Source organism: Rhopilema esculentum, chromosome 5 (genome assembly GCF_057945365.1).
Source record: "Rhopilema esculentum isolate cy_ngs chromosome 5, ASM5794536v1, whole genome shotgun sequence".
NCBI lineage: Eukaryota > Metazoa > Cnidaria > Scyphozoa > Rhizostomeae > Rhizostomatidae > Rhopilema > Rhopilema esculentum.
The window spans coordinates 9,414,465-9,433,880 of record NC_142819.1 but is presented as its reverse complement, the minus strand read 5'-3'; the positions used below and the strand labels follow the sequence as shown (position 1 = coordinate 9,433,880).

The following is a 19,416-nucleotide window of genomic DNA, read 5'->3' as shown; positions in this document are numbered from 1 at the left end:
GGTTTTTTTCATTTTCAAGCAAAGTCCTACCTTACTTGAAAGAACTGTAGTACTTAGTGACTACTTTTTGTCGGCAACAAAAGCTTCAAAAATAACATTTGTTGGAGATAAAGATGTTCATTCGCTTACACATTTCAAAAAGGAGAATGTTGGCAATAAACTGGGCAATAAAATTATTCTCTTTTCAATTTTACTTGTTTCTTCCCAATATTTTTCCACTTTTCCAATTTTTAATCTCACTTTTCTAAAGAATAAAGAAACTTGATTTTCTGAGACTCATTAGAGGTACTTCAAAGATGATAATGTATTTGGTATTAATCCATTGCATGATTTTTATTACTTTCTAGAGCCAGACCCTTGCCACCCCAACCCGTGTAATCATGGCGTCTGCGCAGAGATCAATGGAGGATATGTTTGTAACTGCACTCTTGGATTCCGAGGACCAGTTTGCTTAGGTTAATACTCACTACCGCTTTGCTTTCATTGAATTTTTATCTTATATCCAGTTTTTGCAAAGTATATGTCAATTTTAAATGCACAAACAAATATTCTCTTTCTTAGTACCGCTCAATTGCAGTCTTTTTGACCTTTTCAGTATCTCATGTTTTATTCAGAACCATTGATAATTCTTTAATGACGGCCTTGAATTCATTGAGCATTGAGTTCACGAAAAATCTTTGCAAGGCCTGCTCTTATATATGTGATCTGATACAGACTATGTTTATTAGTCTCTTGGTACCTGTAATCTTATGGTGCCTTTCATTTGCTTGATACGTACCTAATGATACTGATGGCAATCTTACTAATACGTACCTAACCCCGGACTCCCTCAAACTTTCCCAGTGCAACTCCCGAGTTAAAAATGCTGATCAAAACTGAAAAGTAGACATGTATGTATTTTTATACTCTCTTCTCGGCTAAATAGATTATATTTCTCTTGTTCCAGACATTGATCGCTGCACACCTAATCCTTGTCAACACGGTGCATCTTGCCAAGAAATAAATGGTGGAGTGGGCTATGTTTGTCAGTGTCCGGTTGGGTACAAAGGACAAGTTTGCGATTGTATGTATAGTTTCTAAGTTTTGAATTTTGTCTTTAAATACAACTGAACTCATCAATCTATCGACAATGAAAAAGGCGTGAACCTCCGAGTAATCTTTTAGATTGACAGGAAATGTCGCATTTAGGAACATTGGAATGGCAATAGTTAAAAATTCGCGTTTCAAATGCACTGAGGTTTTCAAATCTTCATTGATCATGTGCATGAAGCATCCAAGTTTCAGCCGTCAAGGCCAAGTTCAAAATAATATATATGTGTATATACAAGGGAGACAATTGCAGGGCCTATTTAACATACTGAGGTGGCAATTGCTCCCACAGCCCTAATGACTTTCCATTGTTTTAAACAAAAGGCTATTGTCCTGCTCTTTATATAAACAAAGGTTTGCCCCCGCAGCTAGTTTCCCTTGGAATAGGCTATGAACCATTGCAAGATTTGTGTTCCAAATCCAAACACAAATGTGTACACAAGCATTTCAAAAGCTGATTTTCAACCAATGCAGATTTTTTTGTATTTCTGAGTGTTTTATGCTGGAACTGGTTTTGTTTTAATCTACGTTGTTGTGTGTAAATATGTGATATCTTTTTGCAGTGAAAGATCCGTGCAACCCGTCACCATGTCTCAATTCTGGTTCTTGCAGTGAAACAATTATAGGATCAGGTTATCAATGCAAATGTCAGCAAGGATGGATGGGCTCTCGCTGCGGAGGTGGGTCTTTCTCTAATCGAAGTTACCTCAAAATCAGAGCGTGTTGAAATTGTCATATTCCCAATCAAAATACGATTTTTCTAATGGCTCTTCAAATAGAAGCATTGTCCCTTCATTAATTCTGTCATGCATTTGTCCTAAGTTTCAGCTCTTACGTTGTCCTGTATTTAAGTTAATCATTACAATATTAGCTGGTTGTCAAAAGTAAAAGAAATTATTATGATCATATCTTAGAATGCTACATTTAAAGGCCTGAATCCTCCTTTTTCTTCGTTCTGAAAATATAACTTGGACTTTCTCAACTATAGAAAACTTTTAAACCAGTGTTTTCCGCCACATATCTTAGTAAAAATGTTAACATATGTTCTTCTCAGCTGTGATATGTTTTAGCTCAACCATTAAGCATTTCTGGTATAGACATCTAATTATGCTATTGTTGCGTAATACTTTTCTTCAATCTAATGCCTTCTGCTAGTGATGAATCCTACAGAACAAGAAGGGACGGAATTAGTTCTTTATCAAACAGTAACCATTGGCTATCATTGATACACCAAATAAACCTTTGCGTATAGATAATTTGTGCCATCATTCTAAATAACACGATAATATTAATAATATCAATAGTTTTTTCAATGCTTTCTATTTCTACAGATCATGACCCTTGCTACCCCAACCCATGTGAGCACAATAGTATCTGTCTGAACGATGGCAAAAATGCATTCAAATGCAACTGCACACAGGGATTCAAAGGAATAAAATGCGACAGTAAGGCTATTTTTGTTATGGAATTTAGTTAAACAACAAGCTGCCAAGTTATTGAAACACCAAGCTATTTCATTCGATTCGTTGATTGACTAAAATTTGGTCATCAAAACCTCGGTAATATAAATGTATATTCTAAAGTTTTTTAGATCGTCTCTCACTTTTAGTTCATATGTGTTGGCGATTCGAACTCACCAGAACTCACCAGTTACTTGAGTTACTTGTTTAAACTCACCATATATGCTTTATAAACAGTTTTTGTCTATTTCTATCTAATAAAACATAATTCGATTGTTATATTCTTAACTGGGTGTGATTAGAAATCTGAAAACTGAATTCTCTGATGGACACAGTTAACAGAAAAACGTTTGCAAATGATTGTTACAACACCTAATGTTATTTTCCTAGAACTTCAAAAACGAAACATAAAATAAAGCTTTTGTTTGCATTTTTCAGAAATCGATCTCTGTTCTCCAAACCCTTGTCGTTTCGGCAGCCATTGCATACAAACAGACGAAGAGAGTTATCAATGCGTCAAGAACTTATGCACACCAAACCCATGTAAACACGAGGGCAAGTGCATTGTAGTGAATGACGAGGGATTCGAGTGCGCGTGTCACAATGGGTGGCGCGGTAGAAATTGTGAAGGTTTGTAAAACAGGCACTTATATCAATTCCAGGTGTAACAAGAATGTCTAGCAAAGTATTGAGATTCATTTATTAGCAAATTTTAAAATTTCGTTTAAGTCTGTTTGATTGCAGAACAAATTGAATGTTTTGATTTGTATGTGGATCAAGTTAAGCCAATGATAAAAGTAATAAAAAGTACATAATATTGATACGGCACTAGAACAGTCAGCGCCACATTTTATTTAGTTAATTTATATTTTTAGGGAAAGAAGCTCCAAGCAAAATTATTTTAACTGCTGACAGCAATCTTTAATTGCCACATGCAAATGATGATAGTGTCGAAAGACTTTGTAAATCTCAAATAATAAATCAAGTCTAAAAAAGTGTATATTATCTTTAAGAACCAGGTTATTAAAAGAGAACCATGAGATGTTGATGTGTTGCAGCACTTTTACCTTTGTCAAAATTTTTATTTATCATTCAGATCGATCATAATGTATTGTCCATTGCAACATATATGCATTATAAATATCAAACATCTATTTAATATATTTCAACTTTATTAATGCCATCTACTAATATAAATATAAACTTGCTCTAGAATAACGGATTTAATTTTTCTTAATTTCTTTTTCTGTCAAATTGTGCTGATAAAGGATTTTTATTGTCATTTTGATCCTCAATTCCTCTTCGAATATTCTTTCTAGATTTTGACCCTTGCTTTTCAAACCCATGCTTAAATGGTGGGACTTGCTCGGAAAATTCAAACGGCGGATTTTCATGTTTATGTAGCAAAGATTTCTCAGGAAAATACTGTGGAGGTATGAAACTAACATGCGTCTTTATAGATTTTTTCATTTTATGTAACGTAGAAAAGTTCTTCGTTAACTACCAGCTCTTCATTAATTGCCATGGAATCAAAATTTCTTGGAAACGTAAAATTTTGAGAATAATTTCCTGTTTTATCATTGATTTATTGAAATATACATGCTATGGAAGAGATATCGCGAAATAAATGTCACCCAGTACCCTTTGTCTCCCACAAACATTTCATGAAGGCAAATAGCATCTTATTTCATGATAACATTGAAGCCTAGGTTTGCGGCAGAACTAGGACCTCATCTCTTTTCGTCAATCTTAAAAAGCTTTTCTGACAAGATTCTTTTTCCATTCTGCATATAGAAAAAACTTTTAAAGTGACTTAATATGACAGTCTAAACAGAATAAACACTCTTCACTTTGTCTATTTTTTTATTTCTTTGAGATTCATTAGTTGCACCATTAAGGCTTTAGATATATTTTGTTTAAAGGAGTTTGCGATAGAGAAAAATTTGCTATCGTCAAAAATGTTATAAAGCTGTATCTATGAAGTCAATGAAAAAATTCATATTCTTCAATGTCTTTGTCTCATGTTCAGTCACCTGTTGCATAGACACAATGGGTCTGACTTCCTTAGCATAACATGTCATATATTCGAAGCCGATAACCGTATGAGCAGCAGTCGCTTCATTGAGCAACTCAGTAAACACTTCCCCTTTCAATTCGCTCGCTATTCAATGAGAGATTGTTGAAACCCATGGAAATCATTGATTACACATAAGCAAATTGTGTTATTACTTGATTTCGTCCAAACCATTAATGATTTCTTTAATTATTTGTTTGACGCATTGTTGGGTTTTTGATGAAACAGCATCGTTTAAAGGAGTACTTTGCTTACATGTGCAACAAACTTTTAATAATAGTTTATGCAATGTATCACAAACCATCAGAAGACGCTGTTTCTGTCCTGGGTCCAGGTTTTTGCACTTGAATCAGGCAGAACTCAGTTAAACTCAGGCACCGATGGAAATCACTGGGTTGATCATGAAGTGCATGCACATGATCCTAATTTTTTTCATTCTTCATTCAGATTCCAAAGCCAAAGCAAAGGCAGAAGGTAAGCCGGATACTGGCAACGGACAGCTCTTCGCTAGTTCTTGTTCCTTGTTTTATGAGTTTCTTGACCCTTGTTCCTTGACTAACGTAAGAACAGGAAGAAAACATCTTTGATTTTTTCCAGGGCATGCGTTGCAAAAGTATAAGAAATGCCTTCTTCGATTTTCCTGGCAACTTTTTCAGTCTGTTTTGTACCTTGAAATACAAATTTCATTCTGTTTCACCTATTAACCTTACTAAAACTATTTTGCTATATTTTTTTGTTTTTACACAAAACACCACTTGTTACTGGGTTGTCAAGTGAGGATTGCAAACAACTTGATTTACCAATTTGATTTATAAATATATTCTCAAAAATTTTAATCACTTAACGTTATTTAGAGACACGTCTTTTTAGTCATTCTTAACGCAAAGAAATTTATTTTTGCCATTTGGAAAAATTTTGCAAGACGCTTTTTAACTCACGGATGGCTTTGATTTTCGTTTCATTTAATTCTTGAATTTCATTTAATGCTGTGTATGAAATTTATTTTGATATCGTTTCTGGCTGTATAATTTTTTGATATTACAAGTTTTACCTATTGCTATGAATGCCAGGAAGTATCGATGCAAATATCGTACTAATGTAACCCTGATTTTATTGCAGCTCGATGGTGTACATCAAACCCTTGCACAAATGGAGGCACCTGTATTGAAACAGATGGTTCATATAACTGCCGCTGTCCTATTGGGTTCTCTGGCACTATTTGTGAAGGTGAGTAGTTATTTACGATTCTTGCAGGAAAATCTATGCACTTTTCCCTTTAAACTAACCCAATGTCAATGTATTACAATGGAGTACCTCCACAAAACATATCGGCAGTTTTGATAAGGATTACTAGTCACCTATTGACTAGCCTCTTGGGATGGACATTTAACCTCTTGAGATGAACATGCTATCATTTGAGCGAGACAGTTGGCAGTCATTCGCTCAGTAGGTTAAAGTCCTGTTCATACGTCACCCAACCCCTTTTTACCCCAACCTTTACATATTTCAACAATGAAAATGGGTATGCTGTTTTCATTTTCAAATGTGATAAACTTGCTGACAGCACAGTCTACAATCAGGAAAAAGATTCTGCTCACCCATGCCTAGAGAATTTGGAAAAGACAATTTATGGGCTGGTTTTCAGTTCTAAGAATGTTTTTGAATCCATCTTTCAGTTCTAAGAATTATTTTTGATTGCTTAATAATCTAAAGGAAACTTAGCATGCAAAATTTTATTTTTTCACAAGTTGCAATTCCTATAGTGGCAGCCTCTTGGTTCAGAATTTATTCATAAAACAGGCTCATTTTCTACTGTTTTCAATCAGATTGTCAAAATAATAATCACATTCTAATTTTGAATTTCAGAGAGCGTTTGTTCCCCAAATCCTTGTGAAAACGGTGGCCTATGTGTTCCCTATTACGGTATTGCTCTTTGCAAATGTACCCACGAGTACACAGGGGCCCATTGCTCAGGTACGTGCACGGTCTTTGCTCCTTTTCACTCTCTCAAACTAAACAGAATTGTCCAGTTTACACATTTCGTTCTAGTATTTTGCAAAATTTGTTGCAAAATTCCAGCCGTTATCCATACTTTACTAATATTTGGGTATTTATAATTGCCAATTCATCTAGAGCAACTTTATCTAGAATTTAAATTCATCGTTTCTCTCGATTTTAGATACCATCTTCCCTCTCGAGGGGTATCATACAAAATCTTTTATACAACTATATAAGAAAATGATGATATCGTAATTATATTTTGAAATTATAAGTTAACGTTTTAAATGTGTATTATTATAAATCCTATGGAATCTCGGATGGTTTAGAACCTATCTTTTCGCCTCTTTTCTATTATCACGAGCCACCCAGTTCTCATCTCCAACCTCTAAAGCTTGTTGCCAATACGTTGTTGATCCCAAAATTCGATAATTTAAGATTTTAAGTTGATTCTTCTTTCCCTTTGTCCAACAGAGAAGAGACGTTCAGACCCAACTGTGAAAGAGAAGAGTCCAACTGCACAGTATAACTACGTCCCGATGCCTCCAGCAGCTGCAACTGGCTCGGGCCGTAGCATGCCTTCCAATATCGTGAACTTACCCTCGCTTTCAAATGCTGCGCGTGCAGCCTCCGTCTCGTTTGGGCCCCCTTCTTTTCTCCAACCTCAAGTTGGTGTTATTTCGACACTTGCAGCGCTGCAGGGCCCTAGTGTTGCAGCCATCAATCCGCAACTACTAGCCGCTCCAGCTCCACCAGCATCTCTGCCAGCGAAAGGAGTTACGAGGAACACCATCAACACCAATGCATTATCAACTGCGATGATAAAGAAGGACGGTAAGTCCAAGCAACACGTTGTTTTCCTAGCCCTTCTCAGTATTGCATCTTCAAGTCAAAAGCTGACAGTTTTAGTAGCGGACGTAGCCAAGCAGGATAGGGATCATATATTGACAGATGTCATTTTGGTAGGAGAGATTTCCCTGACCCTGGGCGACCTGTGATTCGTTAGTACAGTCAAAAACTCCTCGACGTGTATGATTTTTGTTATCCTGTGTTGCATTTATCAATGTTCAATTGAATATGCAATCCATGGTCAAAAGACTGGATACCAAGTTAACGCCAATGGGCGGATATATCACTGGTCTAATAACGCATACTTTTTACCCCTCCATAACAAATGATTGCTTTTCATTTTCCATCAATAGACCTTTCCTCTAATTACGTCATTGCGCAATACATTCTGGTACTTGTAATTAAACCCGCGAACATTTGTTCATGTTTTGTATGGCGATAGGACGAAGTTCTGTAATTATTTGACGCTCTTTGCTCAAATAGCCAAACAAATCTTAGAAAATACGGCGAAATATACCGAGCAGCTAACAAATTTTCGCGGGTTAAACTACAAGTACCAGAACGCATTGCACTATGACGTAATTAGGGAAAAACCTATCAGAAGGGACAACAGCCTCCCCTTCGACGGCCTCTCCTCTCTCAACACGTGTTGGTGACTGTACCCCTTTATACGATAGAGATGACATCTGACGACCAAAACACTTTGACATTCTCATTTTCCCCTTTTGTACAGAATCATGTGTACCTTCACCATGCCAGCATAATGGCATGTGTGTCATGCGGACAGACAACACCCCGGAATGCGTTTGCACCAATGAATTCAGTGGACCACATTGCGAAGGTGACTGCGACACTAGTACAAATACAATAACTTAACTATTACTGATTACGAACAAGATAACATCAGCAAATTGACATTGTGCTCAACGTACTGTGACATATACTTCTTGTGACATTGTGCGACATGTAACAATGCTCTTTGTGCGACATGTAACAATGCGCAAGGAGTATGATTGCTCGAATTTACTTTTATATGGGACCCTTTACTGACGTTTCATGACAAACCTATTTATCTTAACATTCTTGAGTTGTGCATTACCTTTACTTTTGTATTAATTTCCTGTACTTTGAAGGTAAAATTCCACTTGAAAATTGATTCCATTTGCCTGATGTAGCTGTTTTTGCTATCAACTAGACACTCAAGTTGCCATATTTGATAGTATCAAGGCTTACAATGCCTGCCAAAAGTCTTGGAACACTTGCTACAATTTACGTTGTGCACGAGTTGCAACATCCCCTCCCCCCTTGTACAATGTTGTGCCACGGAAATATTAATAATCCAATCCTACATGTACAAGTGATACATTTTTACATAGCTATGGTTTTCAGCTAGCGAATCAACATTGTATGCGGGGGAAGGGGGGCAACACCCTCCTTGTTGACATGGAAATAGAAAGGAACACGCGAATTCACAGAAATCTCAGGGTGTTCCAAGGACTTTTGGCAGGCATTGTAGAAACAGCTACCTTTCTATCTAGCAATCTACATGAAAAACAGAAACCTGTGTTCAAACTTTGTCTTAGAAAAGATTTAAACATTCAATTCTATGGACTTTAAAGCGTCTCAAGAGAATGTGTGGGCTGTTACTGAATCTTACTGAATATTTTGAGTCATATCAGAATCTCAGCTTCTCTCCAGCGCTGTCCAGGCGTGTTCTGACACCTGGCGGTTGTGATATAGGGATTTGTAGTCAACTGGGCGTGGTGCTGTATAGCCAACAGTTCACTGCAGAAAACCCCCGTGTCTACATTTGTATAAACAAAAAGGACAAAATGAAGCCGCTATACGCAACTGCCTTCATCTTTTTATGGAAACACCCATACATAACATGTCTAGATATACCCGTTACTTGCCCTGCTTACCCAAGCCTCATGCAGTTCATGTTCGGCTCTGGAGAGTATCAATATGTTTGCAATATCCCAAATCATAATCAAGGAATGTTTTGTTTTGTTAGAAATTGGAACATATGGATATTCATCGGCACCTAAGTTTTTCCCCAAAGGTGGGTGCTGATTTTAATTCATCAATAATCTTACTCTTAGATGTTTTTGTTATATTAATTTGAGAGTTACAGAAGTCATATTGATTCCTATTATCTTTGGCTAAACTTTAACTATCAAGTCATCAAAGTTGAAAATATAAAGTAACCTAGAGGATAATTTTTAGAGAAAAATTAAAGGAACAGTTGCCTGATAAAGACAGTACGCGTGAAACCCATAGTAGCAATTTAGAATTGTCTTGTTCTATACACCAAAATCGTAGAAGAAAATCATGTAGAAAAATCCATTTTCTGGATCATATTCACTTTTAAGCAACAACAACAAATGAGAAATAATTATTCTCAGCATTATTTCTAATGCTTGAATTAGGACATTTTATTTAATTATTGTTTAATTTAGGACATTTTCATCTTGATCAATTAAAACAATCACGATTCCTTGGTTCCTTCATTGACTTTTACCATCTTGGAAGTAAAAGCAATGTAAGATAATAGCATAATACCTTGCAACGGTGTTATTGATACCTTGTTCTTCTTGGCTTTAGTACATTAAAAAAATATTGATTCCTTTAGAAAGCTATACCATTGCTTGTAACATGTTGTTTGTAAATCAATACTTCTTTATTTTGTAGACGAATGCAACCATTGTGATGAAAACGCTATATGCGTGAACAGTCATTGCATTTGTAAGGACGGCTACGTGGGTGATGGCTTGGAATGCTGGGGTAAATAATTGATTTCTCTTTTAACAACAATGCGATGTCACTCATTTTCCCCTTAACTGCAACTGTGCCTTTCTCCTTTAACCCTTCTTGATGTGGTTTGATTACTCTACTTGTTAAGTTATTCTACTTGTCAAGACTTTTAAGACCGTCATTCATGACACAAGTCATTTCTTTGTTTGCTTTCTCTATCTAAAGTTGTGTAATGTCTAGCTATACTAACGCTTATTAAAACCAACTAATTTTAATAACCATCGCACAATATGAATCATACGCAACTAGTATTGCATAAGTATTCATTTTCTCTCTCTCTCTCTCTCTCTCTCTCTCTCTCTCTCTCTCTCTCTCTCTCTCTCTCTTTTTCTCTCTCTCTCTCTCTTTTTCTCTCTCTCTCTCTCTCTCTCTCTCTCTCTCTCTCTCTCTCTCTCTCTCTCTCTCTCTCTCTCTCTCTCTCTCTCTCTCTCTCTCTCTCTCTCTCTCTCTCTCTCTCTCTCTCTCTTTCTCTGTGGTGAACATTTTATCATTTATTGAACAATAGCAGCGTTTTATTGTTTATATTTTATCTTTTCAGCTGAATCATCCAAAGACAAGGAATGGAGTTGTGATCGAAACCCTTGCATGAATGGTGGAACTTGCAAGTATGGCCGTTCGAGATGTGTCTGTAAACTCGGGTTCACAGGCGATTATTGCCAAAGTAAGTACGATTCATGAGCATCATCTAACATAGCACGACCAATATTATAAAACTTTACTTGCCTCTTTGATTCTAGTTTCAGAGATATTATAAATCTTTTTCAATATATAGATGCAGCAGGGTCCGCATTCTTTGATATGAAATTTATTGTGTTCATTTCGATTCGCAACGTTAGCACTGTTTGCAAAGTGTTTGCGATTTAGAAAATTTTAATCTTTTTGGCTAACCCTTAATCAAGGCCAGAAGAAAATTTACTTTAACGACTTTTTCTACATGGTCAAGTTGAACAACTTTCCATTTGACAGATTTATCTGCCCCCCCCCCCTTTCCTTCCATTGATTTGATTGTATATAAGGACTTAAGTTTTCTGTGGCACTTTCATCACCCTTCCCTTTTTTCAGATTACTGCCCACCCTTGGTTCATCTGAGCTTTGATAAAATGCGCGGGGCGTTGGCTGTGGATGAGTCTGGTAACAACAATGACGCTATGTTGATAAATGGTGCTGAAATTGTGTATGAAGGAGGCAAATGTGATTCAGGAGTTTCCCTTCTCGGTATGCACAATACAAACGTACTTGATGGACACCTTTTTGCTTTACTTTTACTATCTATATGATGGATTATGCCCATTTCATAAACCAATTCAGAACACCTAAATGTACTGAATGTGTTTTCCTCAACTTACGGATCAGTTCAAATGATTTTCTTAACCTTCCAATATACCGTTGTTATTTTACATATATGTCAACCAAAAATATGAATTATACAACATTTTCAGTTGTTTATTGATTGATGGGTTTTTTATTCATTTATACTGTTTTTTATCTTGTAAATTTTTGGCTTTACTTTTTCTGAACATTTATGTTTTTAATGTAACTATAAATTTACCAGTTACTTATTTCCTGGAGCGATGAAAATGTTTTCTCTCCATTGCTAATTTTGATCGGGTCTCATTGTTGCTTATACGGATTGCATTTCATTACTTTTGCTTCAAATTATTACCATTCGCTTGTAAATTTTTTGAAACGAATCCAAAATTGTTTTGTAGGTGGAGATATCTTATTTGATGGTGAGCGATTTTGGCCTAAGCCTGTGGAAGCAGTTACCATTGCATTATGGATAAAGCTAGATACAAACAAAGGAATTCAATCTATATTTGATACAATTGGTCAGAAGTTCTCCAATCATAAAGAAGGTCAATATCACGTGGAGATTGAAAACGGGAAAGTCAGATGGTTCCACAGGAACGAGCAACACAAAGTTGTGTTTAGCATTATGTCACAGCCTTTGGTTGGTGAGAACGTCTGGCACCACATTGCTGGGACTTATGATGCCCAAAAGTCAATCGCCAGAGTACGTAGTTCTGATCTCCGTATCAAGTATTTCATATTGTAGAAAAAGAAAACAAAAAAGACTTCTGAGTTTAAGATGATTTGTAAAGACAATGGAAGCAAGGAAACCCAAAAAGGAGATCATTTGCCTTACCTATTTTATAGGATGTTTGTGGGATATCACAACAGGATTCTCGAATTTTTTATCGTTTAACTCAAAAATCCAGAAAGAGATCATCCCCCTAAACGAAATGTATTTGGTTGACATGTACCTAGATGTCAATAAGTGGTTTCATTCTTTGCTCATATTGAATATCCTTTGCCTGCAGCCTCGGTTGCATGCAGCTGGTCGATGCCACCCTAGTATGCATTGCTGCAGGGGGTTTAGTTATTGTTCGGGTGTTCATGTAAATTTACACATTGAGAGCAAGGGGGTATAGTCCAGTTTCTCTCATTGTTACCTTTAAGTCGAGTGCCAGTTCCGTTTAAGAAAGATATATTATAAAGGATGTTTAAGGAGGCAACAACTGGATACTACAGTGGCCCACAGGTGCTACGGCAAAACTTTCTTTCTCACGGCAAAACTTACTTTCTTACGGCAAAACTTACTTTCTCACGGCAAAACTTACTTTCTCACGGCAAAACTTTCTTTTTTCACGGCAAAACTTTATTTCTCACGGCAAAACTTTACTTCTCACGGCAAAACTTTCTTTGAATTTAATTTATTACTTAAATTAAATTTATTTTGAAAATTTTATCTCGTGACATTGGATTCTCGTCGTCGTATTGCTTTGTTCCTTTTGCTTTTCTAACATAGGCGTAGTAGACAAGGGTCTGGGGAGATAAGGGGGCTGTAGCGGCAACTGTAGTTTCTCAACATTGAAAAGTTTCCAAAAAGCGATAATCAGGCAGAAATCTACCATGATTCAGTCAGGCAAAATTTTTATAAACAATGGATGTTGTTTGTTGGGCAACCACTTTTTTCTCCCCTTATATTATGCCCATGCTTATTATTTCATTTCTTTATTCATTGTTATTACTATTATTCGAAAAATTAAGTACCTAGCCATCAACCCACCCTGTGAGTAATACGATATGATATGATATTAAACACAATACCCAATTTATAGGTTTTTTACAAGCGACAATCGAGCGTGCCAAGTGCACGTACGAGATTTTTTTGCACGAATTTTATGTGCACGCCAATTTTCAACGAATTGATCTTTTTCACTGCTTTCAAAACAAAGGAATCAAAGACCTTGCATGCGGTACTGTTTCGTTGAGATAGGCATATGGTTTTGCGGTGAGAAAGAAAGTTTTGCCGTGAAAAAGAAAGTTTTGCCGTGAGAAAGTAAATTTTGCCGTGGCACCTGTGGGCCACCGTAGGATACTCTAATTTTCTTACCCTTATTTTTTTTATTTCCCAGCTATTCTTGGACGGAGACTTAGTTGCTAAAGGCACAGGTAATGGATATCTATCTCAAGACTGGACTGGAAAAGCTGGAATAGGTAAGTTATTCAACTTTGTATTGAAGTAAGCTATTTTTTGCAGTAGTCCATGTTTCCGCTTTTTGGTGCTATAAAGTGTTGGATCTTGGAACTTTATTGTCTCTCCTACCTTGTTTTGGTAAATGTTTCGGTCGTATTCTGGTTTTGTATTTGACATTGATAGACAAAAAACAAACGAGCTGTAATTATTTCAAAATTAACAGTAGATTTCAAATTATTCTGAAGTACATCAAATTTTCGTAATAATGCTATCAAGCAACCCATTTGCTCGACCTTTCAAATGTCCTTGCTCTCGATACATTGAAAGCTCTTCGTATGCTAAGTATTATCCTAGGAGCAGAAAACATAACTCTACTTCGATGATCACTCATCTCATTAGAAAATTCAAAATTTGTTAAATACCTGAAATCTGTGATTTGTAAAATCTGTTAATTCATGGCTGAGGGGCTTTTTGGTAAATGCATCGTTAAAGCCCTTCTCCGTTCTTGTACATTTTTCCTTGATTTGATTGGTATAGTATGTTTATCAGACCCGTATGGTATCTATTTTATCCTGTATACCAGAAAGTGCTTGCCAGCTATCGAGAGCTGTTCATACACTGGTAACATATATTACAACGCTAGGCTATCAAAAAATTGTCATCTCGAGCAAAGATAAAACATTGCAAATGAAGAACCTTGTATCCATCTGCATGAAACTATAATCCTCAGGTCTACTGAAATTTGCCTAACGTTCTTTACCATATCTAACTAAGTCTCTCTTTAACATCAACTCCTCTAAATATTCTGTACATATGTCAGGTAAGCACGAACATCCTTATGGAGATCGGCTCCTTCGAGGCATGGTTGATGAATTCTTCATTTTTGGTTGTGCTCTTCCGAGACTTGAAGTTCTTGTGCTGATGCACCATTGCAAACTTTACTTTGGTAAGTACGTTTAAAATCTTCAAGTTTCTTTGAATTAGTATCTTTGAGTATTTCTAAAATCTTTAAATTCATAGAAAAACAAGTTTTTACAGGCACCTCTTTCAAGCTAAGTTGGTTAAGAAGACTTTTCAGGGCTTCCAGTTGTTCGCTTTAGGTCATGTGATGTATGTTTATGTGGTATTTTCAACTAATATTGATTCGGGGTATAAGGTTGATTGTGTGAGTCTCCAATCAATGAATCCTTTTCTAAAAGGTGCTTAACGCAAATTGCGTATTATTCTAAGAGCTTTTATAATTAAATCTATATACAGGGAAGAAAAAAGATTATTCTAAAGCCCAGCAAGTTCCAATAACTGCGCCCTTACCGATAGCCAATGTCAACAAGCCTGGTCGTCTCCATAATATGACTATACCTGCAGACCACTGGGTTTACAGCGTGGGTGAAAACATTCACATAAACGCAGACACAAGGGCAGGCATCGGCAAGCCAAACGTGGGTCTGAACACAGCCAAGCCCCGACAACAGCAACAACAACAGAGACAACAACAACAGAGACAACAACAACCATATCTTCAGCAGGGAATGATGCGGACTACTAATCAAAAACAGCAACCACAGAAATTACAACAGCAGCAACCGGTAAGGTTATTGTAATTTCAATAAGGATTGCAATCAGGATTGAAACATAAACTGCTTCTAAACCAAAGCCTTTATATTTAGATTCTGATAGGATGCCTGTTTCACAAGAATCTATTCTACATGTTTTCCACAGAGAAAGATAATCATTTGGTGCAATAGGTTTAAATAGATCGCACCTTTTAGTTATATTAATGACTTGAATCAATAGATAAATAGAAAAATCTAAACAACTTTTTGTAAGTTTTCTGAAAAGGCAAGTTGTCTTTGCGAATCGAACACTCGTTTTTTGCAAAAGCTAGACATAGGAAGGATCGTTTATTTGGACGTGATCAGAAATCGGAAAAATATTCTTTCAATTTTTTCATCCCACTATTTAATTTTACGTTACGTCCGAATTAGTTAATGATACTTTTACCAACGTTTCACAGTTGTTTCAGTTTACCTCAAAAGCATCATATTCCGATGAATTTAAATGGTGATTTAAAATTCCCATTGGATGCATCATGATATAGATCATTGTTGTATTTACCAATCAAAAACACGGTATAAAGTATCGCCTGTTTTCCAATAATAGGTGCGCTGCAGAGGTCATTATTTACGTTTAAAGTTGACTGACTGGATTTATTGCCTTTTAAGTCCTTTATAGTTGATTCATAAATATTGCCTTAAAGCTTTTCTTTGTAATAATGTCTAGATTGTTTATACCTTAGTTTGATTATTCATAGTATCATACTTTTCACTACAATGCAATACAATAGAATACAATACAATACAATAGAATACAATACAATACAATACAATACAATACAATTTCCACACGAAAGCACACAATAAGTTTGTGTCAATAGTACAGATTTCTGGAAATTAAAAATGAATCACAAGGAATTGAATGATTGAGAAAATGATCATGAAAAGTATTTCATCCAAACTGATGACGGATCTGGGAGATGCTTTTTGCTACATTTAGTTTTGCTGCTGCTTGTCTTGCTACATCTTTATTTCTTTCAATTTTAGATTCAGCCTTACAAGACACCATTCGCTGCTACGGATATGAGGCAATATCAACCAGTTGGAAAGAGCCAGCCAAATGCTGCAAATAGCCCCTCCTCGGCAACATCTGGATTTAAAGATTTCAAAGCATTGTGGGAAGCCTGGAAAGCAAAAAAGAGGGCAGAAGATGCCGCAAAGAAGTCGCTGACAGACGAAGGGAGAAAAATCGAGGAGGTTTATCAGAGCTTATTTGGAAACAAAAACGCACAACAAAGTGCTCCCAAACCCCAAAACAGCAATTTTGTGAGTCCAGCAACCCAAAAAGTTGAGCCACCATCACAAAAATCAGCTGTAGCTAGTTATAATGATCCCTTCAAGTATCAGCAGCAAATTCAAAATTATGATCAGAGAGGAATATATGGACAACAGGTATCAAACTACTTACCATACACACAAAACAATGGGAACGAGAACGGATGGAATTACCAAGGTAATTATCAAAAGAAAGATTTCGCTGGGAGGTTTAAGGCTGAAAGTCCCTCGTATGTCACTGGAAACATGAAATCTGCCGTTCCTGTTCCGATGGGACCGAGAAGACCAAATCCAAAGAACAGCTTCGTTCAACAACCCAGAATGCGCAATCAAGTAGCCCCAGGTCAAGCTATTGTGAATAATAATCCCAGAAGCCCTTTCTACCGCAACAGCATCGGCAATAATGGTATAAATTTTGCCGCCCAGCAAACTCGAAATCAAATGCCGAATGACATCAAAAGCCAGTTGCAAAGAATGAGGCAAATATACGCCAGCAAGAGAACACAGCACCCTCCTGTTGCAAAGCCTGCTGCTCCAAAACCGAATTACAATCTTTTGCGGGGTGAATGGCCCGAGCCAAATTCGGTACGAGAGTTTGCGACAAATCGTGGGATCGTTCGAATCAAGTCAGTAATAAAGCCTCTGGTGAATGGGAGACAAGCTCAAGCCAGTGGAGCACGAGCAAACCTAGAACGAAAGAACCAAATGGCGCAATCGCATTATCAAAATCCTTGGGCGACCTATAATCTACTTAAATCACAACTGTCTTCGAAACGGGACAATTACAGACAAGCTGATTCCCATGCTTTGTCTTCAACGACGTCAAATACGTGGGAAGGTGCAACTGCTCCCGGTCAGAAAGGTGCGGGTCACAACTATGGTTACGGTTACGGATATGGTACCGGCGACACTTTAAAAGGTGGTGGCTGGGGTCAAGGTTTCGGCGGTGGTGGACCTGGTGTAAACAAAGCTGGAAACCACCATACTCCAGATTTTGATAACAAAAATACGCAGTGGGGTCAAGGGCAGGGTTGGGGACAGGGTGGCAAAGGTGTGCCACAGCGGGAAGAGTATAAACCAGCACCTCCTTCAGGGTCTCTTCTCCCCAAACCAGGCAGACAGGCACATGCTCCGGCTAGGCACATTGTCCAGAATGCTCAATGGTCCAACCCCTCAAGAAGGAACGGTGCCCCTCTTTTGGCTCCAAAGGGACCCTCAATAATGAACTTTAATCCAGCTGTCCATCCGGCATTACAGAAGCAGGGGCTGTACCTCAGGGGGGGCACCCCAGTCTCAAGTCCAGCTTACCAAGTGAAGTACTTTATGAATGATAGAAATATGGACTATCAAAATGATCCAGCCAGGACGATGAGAAATGAAATTATCTCGAATGCCGTTGCTGATGTGCTAAAATCTATGGGCAAGAAAAAGAAGAAAAGGACAATAAAATCAGAATAGAATTTCCTGTATTGCAAAGATAGTCCCCAAATAAGAATGAGTCAGGACTAAACTGCGTTGCTATTCCATTACGTTTGATGAAATGGCGGAAATGCATGTAGGCCAATGTGAAAAGACTACTCAAGCGTTTCTAGGATTCACTCCTTACCAGTTACATTGCTGTTTTCCTAAGATAACATTCACAACAATACTCTACAAGATAGAAATTTAAACTTTGTTTCATACATCAGTTATAAAATAGCAGTCCTCGTCATTCGTTTAACTTTATCACGCTATGTGATAGGCAAAATCTCCTTAGCTTATATTTTTTTAATTGTTTATTAGTTTTTTTGTTGACTATAATAGAATTAGAAAAATAATTTTGCGATGTTCAACATATAAATCTGGCAACTCGAGACAGTTTTGTTACCAGACTTCCGGAATGGTGATATATACAGATTAAAAGTTAACAATTAACCACCGAAAAATTACTAAAGAGAGAGCTACTCAGAAAACTGTTTATCTATTAACATCGTATGTTTAATTGTTGCTTCACCAGAATACGGCAAGTTTTGCAACTACTCAAAGCTAGCAACTAACCCATCTTCTCAACTTCACAATTTCTCGAATTTCAGACTCTCGACATTCGACACACTGTTTCTAATAATCTAATCAGGATTTTTATTTATATTTTTAGTTTCTAACCATGCTGTCATCAATAAGCTGTCATCTTTCTGGTATACTTCAGTTGAATGTTTTTTCCCAAGCATTTGATACTCCAGCTGAATTTCTATAGCGTCCTGCAGTCTGGTTTGCATTCTACCAAGGCTGCTTGTATTACGGCAAATAAATTGCTCAATGATCAGTTAAGATTGTTTGTCAAGTCATTTATTTGTTTGCACTAATTTCTGGACCAAAACAGGAACAGTAATAGATACAAACTAACCTCTGTGAGATGTAACTTTAAATACTTTTATTTATCTAGTGGTTCAAATATTTTTGTACATTTTCGTCTTGTAAAACACATTCGTTAAGAATGTTGATGATTGTATAAATTTTGTATTCTAATCTCGTCGAGATTTTTAAATAATTGAAATGCAATAGTATTGGTTCTGTGTTTCAATGTTTCATTTTTCTACAGTAAAGGCAGCCCTGTCCAATTTTAAACAATATTGTGTCGTTACAGGAGTGACTCAAAGGTTGTAGGGTTTTTTTTAATTTGTTTCTACCTAGCATCCGAAGGTAGTTTTTGGGACACTGATAAGCTTATGCTTATCGAGCAGTGTCCTGGTCCTTCCTCTCGATGTGACCACACCTCGTGATTCC

At 36.8% G+C, this 19,416-nt stretch overlaps 1 protein-coding gene across 2 annotated transcripts in view; it reads left to right on the top strand.

The window, feature by feature from the left end:
* Positions 1 to 19,196, top strand: part of LOC135689734 (uncharacterized) — a 29,599-nt gene extending 10,403 nt beyond the window's left edge. Inside the window, exons 15-34 of one of the 2 annotated variants that reach the window (XM_065207060.2) lie at positions 348 to 455; positions 947 to 1,063; positions 1,653 to 1,769; positions 2,421 to 2,534; positions 2,988 to 3,179; positions 3,869 to 3,982; positions 5,071 to 5,097; positions 5,743 to 5,850; positions 6,490 to 6,597; positions 7,096 to 7,455; positions 8,204 to 8,311; positions 9,485 to 9,532; positions 10,162 to 10,254; positions 10,823 to 10,945; positions 11,347 to 11,499; positions 11,994 to 12,298; positions 13,704 to 13,785; positions 14,586 to 14,711; positions 15,023 to 15,351; positions 16,366 to 19,196. In XM_065207060.2, coding sequence (XP_065063132.2) covers positions 348 to 455; positions 947 to 1,063; positions 1,653 to 1,769; positions 2,421 to 2,534; positions 2,988 to 3,179; positions 3,869 to 3,982; positions 5,071 to 5,097; positions 5,743 to 5,850; positions 6,490 to 6,597; positions 7,096 to 7,455; positions 8,204 to 8,311; positions 9,485 to 9,532; positions 10,162 to 10,254; positions 10,823 to 10,945; positions 11,347 to 11,499; positions 11,994 to 12,298; positions 13,704 to 13,785; positions 14,586 to 14,711; positions 15,023 to 15,351; positions 16,366 to 18,111 — 4,478 coding nt within the window. In that variant the 3' untranslated portion in view covers positions 18,112 to 19,196. The remainder of the gene's footprint in view (positions 1 to 347; positions 456 to 946; positions 1,064 to 1,652; positions 1,770 to 2,420; positions 2,535 to 2,987; positions 3,180 to 3,868; positions 3,983 to 5,070; positions 5,098 to 5,742; positions 5,851 to 6,489; positions 6,598 to 7,095; positions 7,456 to 8,203; positions 8,312 to 9,484; positions 9,533 to 10,161; positions 10,255 to 10,822; positions 10,946 to 11,346; positions 11,500 to 11,993; positions 12,299 to 13,703; positions 13,786 to 14,585; positions 14,712 to 15,022; positions 15,352 to 16,365) is intronic. The other variant, XM_065207061.2, reaches the window with a different exon arrangement.
* Positions 19,197 to 19,416: the final 220 nt, after the last annotated feature.